Here is a 7379-nt window from a genome sequence, read left to right as displayed (position 1 = left end):
GCAAAATATTCTGTGGACAGATGAAGCTACAGTTGAGTTGTTTGGAAGGAACACACAACACTATGTGTGGAGGAAAAAAATGGCACAGCACACCAACATCAAAACCTCATCCCAACTGTAAAGTATGGTGGACGGAGTGTCATGGCTTGGGGCTGCTTTACTGCCTCAGGGCCTAGACAGCATGCTATCATCGACGAAAAAAGGTATTCCCAAGTTTATCAAGACATTTTGCAGGCGAATGTTAGGCTATCGGTCCGCCAATTGAAGCTCAACAGAAGTTGGTTGATGCACCATGACAACGACCCAAAACACAGAAGTAAATCAACAACAGAATGGCTTCAAAAGAAGAAAATACACAATCTGGAGTGGCCCAGTCAGAGTCCTGAACTCAACCCGATTGAGATGCTGTGACATGACCTCAAGAGAGCAGTTTTATAAAGGTTTTCAATTACAAAAAAGAAAACGCAATTGAATACATTCCTGAAAGGCATCAGGTAAATGAATCCACAAATTTTGCATATTTAAATGACCATATTCGTAGAGTATTCAGAATTTTATTCCAGCCTTGCACTAATGCATCTAATTCAACAGAGACCCTGTCTGACCAGGGTCTCTGTGACGTAAGGCCAGGTAGAGCCAGGTGAGTCACCACAGCCAGGGCTGACACCATCACTCCTAGCAGAGAGCCTAGTGGTGGGAGCGTTGGACTAGTAACCGAAAGGTTGCAAGATCGAATCCCAGAGCTGACAAGGTAAAAATCTGTCGTTCTGACCCTGAACAAGGCAGTTGTCCAGCACCTCAATCTGTTTACATTGATATGTATGTCTGTTGCTAGTCGCTCGTGGATTGTAGCCAGGGGGCGAGTTCATAGCTAGTCATGGTATCAACTTTCAAATGTGTTAGTAGCAAACTTGATAACGGATAAAGGCTTCTTCCATGGTTGACCTGTGAATCATTTATAGAACACAAATGATTGCATGATTATCAAAAACGCTAATTTAATTCCCTTTTTTTACCAAAAAAATGCATGAAAGTTTAAAAAAAAGAAGGTAAATCAGTACCTGCAGTCATCCAGCAGGAACTGGACACATAAAAAAAAAAAAAATGTAACTCTCATTCATCGTCTTTCTTTCAAGCAACACAAGGCATCGTCACTCACCTTCCTCTCATTAACTGACAAAGTAGTTAATACTGTCCAGATGCAATGTAATACAGCATTCCTGTCAAATATACACATTATTACTAACACATTACAGTCTATGGACAGGAATGTTACCTGAGACAATCTGTAGCGTTCTCTATGAATATTAAACCATGTTCGATTAAGTCCTTTCAAGAGGTTTTGCCTTCCCGGATTCTGTTCGGCACTAAGACCTATGAATGCTGACAGACACATGAACATGCAAGTATTAACATTCAGAAATATTCTTAACTGATCCCTGGAAATCCTTCATGCTTGATTATAGTTTACAGTCACATGCATTCAGATGGATGGTTATAGTGAGCAGAGTCACGCACAAAACATTCTCACTTGGGTGGTCTCAAACACACCAATGTGTTGCCTATCCTGTTGGCATGTTTGAATGAGTTTTTCCACACAAATACTGATTACATTTAAATAAAAGGCACTGTAACTATAAAGATAGGTGTGTAATGCAGATACTATACAGTAATGATCATTGTTTTTTTCAGAACAGGCCAGACACCAAACTATGATTTAGTTTAAATCTTCTGTGGAAAACGGCCACTCAAGAGAGTATTTAAGGCCATTTACAGTATCAGGGATAATACTAATGTAAAATATGTTTGTGTGCATTTCAAGTCTACAGAGGCTTCCTCTCCTCATCACTACTGCACTGAAGGTTCAAAGTCCCCCTCTTCTTCTGAGTCAGTGCTGGGGTCCAGGTCATCTTCCTCCTCTTCCTCCTCTTCCTCCTGTTCCCAGCGACACTGGAGCTCCTCCAGACCCAGGAAACGCTTGAGCAACGAAGCCACCGCCTCCACATCACTGACAAACAGGGAGAAATAAAACGATCAAACAACTAGTTGTGATCAAGAATAGACAGCATGGCTGATTATACTTCTGCTCCATACCATTCTTGGAATATTCTACAACATTCTCCAATCCTGGGAACCCTGTGTTCTGATCCTTTAACACAACATCTCTTCCCCCTCCAGACCCCAGTCATACCTGCGTCCCCCCATGGTGGCGCTCTGTGTGAGGGGGTAGGAGAAACCTGTTGTCAGTCGCAGCACCAGCAGGTAACCCTTCCCCAGGTAGCGCACCTTCTCCTCCTGAACACACACGGCACGCAGGTGCCTCATGTCCAGCACCACTGAAAGACAGAGACAGGATGAGGGGATGGGATGGGAGGGAGATGGGAGGAGGGGGAGGGAGATGGGAGGAGGGGGAGGGAGATGGGAGGAGGGGATGAGACAGAGGCGGGAGGAGGCGGAGGGGAGGAAGATGGGAGGAGGGGGAGGGGTTGAGAGGAAGATGGGATGGGAAAAGACGGAAGGAGATGGGGGAGGGGAAGGGATAGAGGCGGGAGAAGGCGGAGGGGATGGGAGGAAGATGGGAGGGGCTGGGAGGAGGGGATGAAATGGGAAGGAGACAGGAGGGGATGGGAAGGAAACAGGAGGGGATGAGAGGGCGAGAGGAGGAAGACGGGAGGGCGAGAGGAGGAAGACGGGAGGGGGCAAGAGGAGGAAGACAGGAGGGGGCGGGACGGAGACGGGAGGAAGGGATGGGACGGAGGAGGGGGAAGAGATGGAGACGGGGGGGGGAGAAGATACGGAGACGGGAGGGGGGAGAAGATACGGAGACGGGAGGGGGGAGAAGATACGGAGACGGGAGGGGGGAGAAGAGACGGAGACGGGAGGGGGGAGAAGAGACGGAGACGGGAGGGGGAGACGGGAGGGGGAGAAGAGACGGAGACTGAACGAGGCGGAAGAGACGGAGACTGAACGAGGGGGAAGAGACGGAGACGGAACGAGGGGGAAGAGACGGAGACTGAACGAGGGGGAAGAGACGGAGACTGAACGAGGGGGAAGAGAGGGAGGGGGGAAGAGATGGAGATGGGAGGAGGGGATGGGAGAGACAGAAGGGATGGGAGATGGGGGAGGGAGAAGGGGGAGATGGGAGGAGGGGATGGGAGGAGGGAGATGGGAGGAGGGGATGGGAGAGACAGAAGGGATGGGAGATGGGGGAGGGAGAAGGGGGAGATGGGGGGAGGGAGAAGGGGGAGATGGGAGGAGGGGATGGGAGGAGGGGGAGGGAGATGGGAGGAGGCGGAGGGGATGGAGACGGAGACGGGAGGAGGGGGAGGGGATGGGAGGAAGACGGGAGGGAGATGGGGAGGGGATGGGAGGAGAAGGGAGGAGACGAAGGAGATGGGGAGGGGATGGGAGAGTGGATGGAATGGGAGGGAGACAGGAGGGGATGGGAGGAGGGGGAGGGGATAAGAGGAAAGGGGAGAGACGGAATGGGAGGGAGACAGGAGGAAGACAGGAGGGGATGGGACGGAGACGGGACGGAAACAAGAGGGGACGGAGACGGGAGGGGGGGATGGGACGGAGACGGGAGGAGGGGATGGGACGAGATGGGAGGATGGGGATGGGACGGAGGCGGAGGGGATGGAGATGGGAGGAGACAGACGGGAGGGAGACGGAGGGGATGAGAGGGAGCTGGGAGGAAGGGGGAGAGACGGAAGGGAATGGGAGGGAGACAGGAGGAAGACAGGAGGGGTGGGACGGAGACGGGAGGAGGGGATGGGATGGAAGAGGGGGAAGAGATGGAGACGGGAGGAGGGGGAAGAGATGGAGACGGAACGAGGGGACGGAGACGGAACGAGGGGACGGAGACGGGAGGAGGGGGAGGGGACGGAGACGGAGACGGGAGGAGGGGACGGAGACGGGAGGAGGGGACGGAGACGGGAGGAGGGGACGGAGACGGGAGGAGGGGACGGAGACGGGAGGAGGGGACGGAGACAGGAGGAGGGGATGGAGACAGGAGGAGGGGATGGAGACGGGAGGAGGGGACGGAGACGGGAGGAGGGGACGGAGACGGGAGGAGGGGATGGAGACGGGAGGAGGGGACGGAGACGGGAGGAGGGGACGGAGACGGGAGGAGGGGATGGAGACGGGAGGAGGGGATGGAGACGGGAGGAGGGGATGGAGACGGGAGGAGGGGATGGAGATGGGAGGAGGCGGAGGGGAGGGAGACGGGAGGAGGGGACGGAGACGGGAGGAGGGGACGGAGACGGGAGGAGGGGATGGAGACGGGAGGAGGGGACGGAGACGGGAGGAGGGGACGGAGACGGGAGGAGGGGACGGAGACGGGAGGAGGGGACGGAGACGGGAGGAGGGGATGGAGACAGGAGGAGGGGATGGAGACAGGAGGAGGGGATGGAGATGGGAGGAGGCGGAGGGGAGGGAGACGGGAGGAGGGGACGGAGACGGGAGGAGGGGATGGAGACGGGAGGAGGGGATGGAGACAGGAGGAGGGGATGGAGATGGGAGGAGGCGGAGGGGAGGGAGACGGGAGGAGATGGACGGGAGGGAGACGGGAGGAGTCGGAGGGGATGAGAGGGAGCTGGGAGGAAGGGGGAGAGACGGAAGGGAATGGGAGGGAGACAGGGGGAAGACAGGAGGGGGTGGGACGGAGACGGGACGGAGACAGGAGGGGACGGAGACGGGACGGAGACAGGAGGAGGGATGTTCCTCACCTTTCTCCTGGCCTCTCCTCCACATGGTGAGAATCAGAGTGTACAGACTGAAGGTCTTCAGCTCGATCACATTCTTGGTTTTATCAAACACTGCCTCCTCCCACTCCTCCATGTTCTGCATGGCCACGAACAGACAGCCCGTCACGTAGAACAGCTTCCACAGGATACTGTCTGGAAAGACAAGAAAACAGAGGGCTGAGAGACAGGCAGAAAATCTGTCTTAATTATGTCAATGATGACTGGCCTAGGTATCAGACTGTTTCTGTATTCAACTAAAGCAGTGACAGGCTGACACTGTAAATCGGGTTAAACCTGAGCTGTAGTATGGTGATGCCTGTAAATTGGGTTATATCTGAGCTGTAGTATGGTGATGCCTGTAAATTGGGTTATATCTGAGCTGTAGTATGGCGATGCCTGTAAATTGGGTTATATCTGAGCTGTAGTATGGTGATGCCTGTAAATTGGGTTATATCTGAGCTGTAGTATGGTGATGCCTGTAAATTGGGTTATATCTGAGCTGTAGTATGGTGATGCCTGTAAATAGGGTTATATCTGAGCTGTAGTATGGTGATGCCTGTAAATTGGGTTATATCTGAGCTGTAGTATGGTGATGCCTGTAAATTGGGTTATATCTGAGCTGTAGTATGGTGATGCCTGTAAATTGGGTTATATCTGAGCTGTAGTATGGTGATGCCTGTAAATTGGGTTATATCTGAGCTGTAGTATGGTGATGCCTGTAAATTGGGTTATATCTGAGCTGTAGTATGGTGATGCCTGTAAATTGGGTTATATATGAGCTGTAGTATGGTGATGCCTCTAAATTGGGTTATATCTGAGCTGTAGTATGGTGATGCCTGTAAATTGGGTTATATCTGAGCTGTAGTATGGTGATGCCTGTAAATTGGGTTATATCTGAGCTGTAGTATGGCGATGCCTGTAAATTGGGTTATATCTGAGCTGTAGTATGGCGATGCCTGTAAATTGGGTTATATCTGAGCTGTAGTATGGTGATGCCTGTAAATTGGGTTATATCTGAGCTGTAGTATGGTGATGCCTGTAAATTGGGTTATATCTGAGCTGTAGTATGGTGATGCCTGTAAATTGGGTTATATCTGAGCTGTAGTATGGTGATGCCTGTAAATTGGGTTATATCTGAGCTGTAGTATGGTGATGCCTGTAAATTGGGTTATACCTGAAGTGTAGTACGCAGCAGCCAGGCCAATGGACGCAATACCTGTAATCAGAAAAAGGACCGAATGCCTGGTCAATATATTTCATTACATTCAAATAAATAAATAAATATTTACACAGAATACACACACACCCTACCTACAAGCAGCGACCAGGAGCGGATGCCAGGTGACCTTTTCAGATGCAACATGTTGGAATTGTGCTCCTCTACCTGCATATACCCCATCTGACAGAAAGACATTACAGTTGTATACAAGAAGGATAGGCAAAAGCTATGTAATATAGAAGAACCGTTGCTTACACTTGTAATTATATGATAGGTCAGTGGTTACTTCAAGGAAACAGGGAGAAGGGAGGATGTCTGTCAGGAGTAGGGCTTTTTGTATTTCTGATCTACTTCCACATTCCCTCATCACTATTTCCCGGTTCAAACCTCCGGCATTGCATTCATCCGTGACCATACCTTATTATTAATATTAAACCTACAACCCCAGCGGGTAGTATGTTTTTGTTGTTGTTGTGCCAAAGCCCCTAAAAGAGAATCCTACACCAGAGCATCGAAATACCGTGTGGTAAACTATTTACGATCACTCATAATCTCGCCTATATGATACTTTGAATTAAATAATGTGTATCCATACCGATTAATTTTTTGTCTTACCTTAGACTCTTCAAAGAAATTCCCGAAAATGATACACACCGAAAACAATGTAACAAATCGGCTTGACGATAGTTAAACTTACATTTACAATTTTTAGAGAAGTTTCAATTCATTTCATTTTACAGCAAAAACACACGGTGGTGGGGTGTTGTTTCTTTCCGGGGTAAGTCTTCACTGATTGGATGATGACATGAGCAGTTTAACATTGTTGCAATGAGGGGATTCGATTAGTATTTCGCGGATTCCCGGCTAGGCGTGTCAGGCACCGGGTGAAAGTTGATTGCGTTCGTTTTGGAACCGAGCTGCCTCGTTCAAAGAGAAGGCGAAATAAACCCATAACAAAATGTACAGTAATTAAGCACGTGGAGTAATGAGTAGGATTATGTGTTTTCAGGTGAAAAAATGTATTGTGTTTGATAAAAAAACGCTTTGACTGCCTTCCCAGTGAAACTAGTTTGAAAATTCTAACATATTTTATGGAAAAGAGACGTATCTCCCCGAACAGTGCACCATGCTGTCGTGTTGACAACATGACTGAGCAGGGCAGATTACTGATCCATTTGAGACGTGCAGACAAGACAATCCAGTATGAAGATAGGCTAAAACTGCTTCTCCAAACACACTTGTAGGGGACGTTGGCAAACAACTCTTGCGTAGGTCATCTACACGTTTAACAGTCGTCTCAAGCCAAAGTGCGCATGTGCAGGTCTTCCAACTCAAAGGCACTCTTTCATAAAATGTTGTTTTAGACAAAAAATGAAAACGTGTATCACTTTCACGAGACTCGAGTAATAACATGT

The 7379-nt window shown here is 49.8% G+C and overlaps 1 protein-coding gene across 2 annotated transcripts; it reads right to left on the bottom strand.

Annotated features, from left to right (window-relative positions):
- Positions 1-981: 981 nt before the first annotated feature.
- On the bottom strand, positions 982-6792 carry cybc1 (cytochrome b-245 chaperone 1). Of its 2 annotated transcripts, none has more exons than XM_045702367.2 (6): positions 6662-6792; positions 6057-6144; positions 5920-5961; positions 4728-4898; positions 2192-2336; positions 982-2008 (listed from the first exon to the last, which is right to left on the bottom strand). In XM_045702367.2, exons 2-6 carry the CDS (start codon positions 6142-6144, stop codon positions 1849-1851), a joined length of 606 nt encoding a protein of 201 aa, XP_045558323.1. In that variant the 5' UTR covers positions 6662-6792; the 3' UTR covers positions 982-1848. The 2 variants fall into 2 exon arrangements, with proteins under 2 accessions (XP_045558323.1, XP_045558322.1); XM_045702366.2 differs by having other exon boundaries at positions 6580-6766.
- Between the last annotated feature and the right edge of the window lie 587 nt (positions 6793-7379).

This window comes from Salmo salar, chromosome 19 (assembly GCF_965601325.2).
Source record: "Salmo salar chromosome 19, fSalSal1, whole genome shotgun sequence".
NCBI lineage: Eukaryota > Metazoa > Chordata > Actinopteri > Salmoniformes > Salmonidae > Salmo > Salmo salar.
Note: the sequence above shows the minus strand (reverse complement) of the source record. Positions and strands in the feature narration are given on the sequence as shown.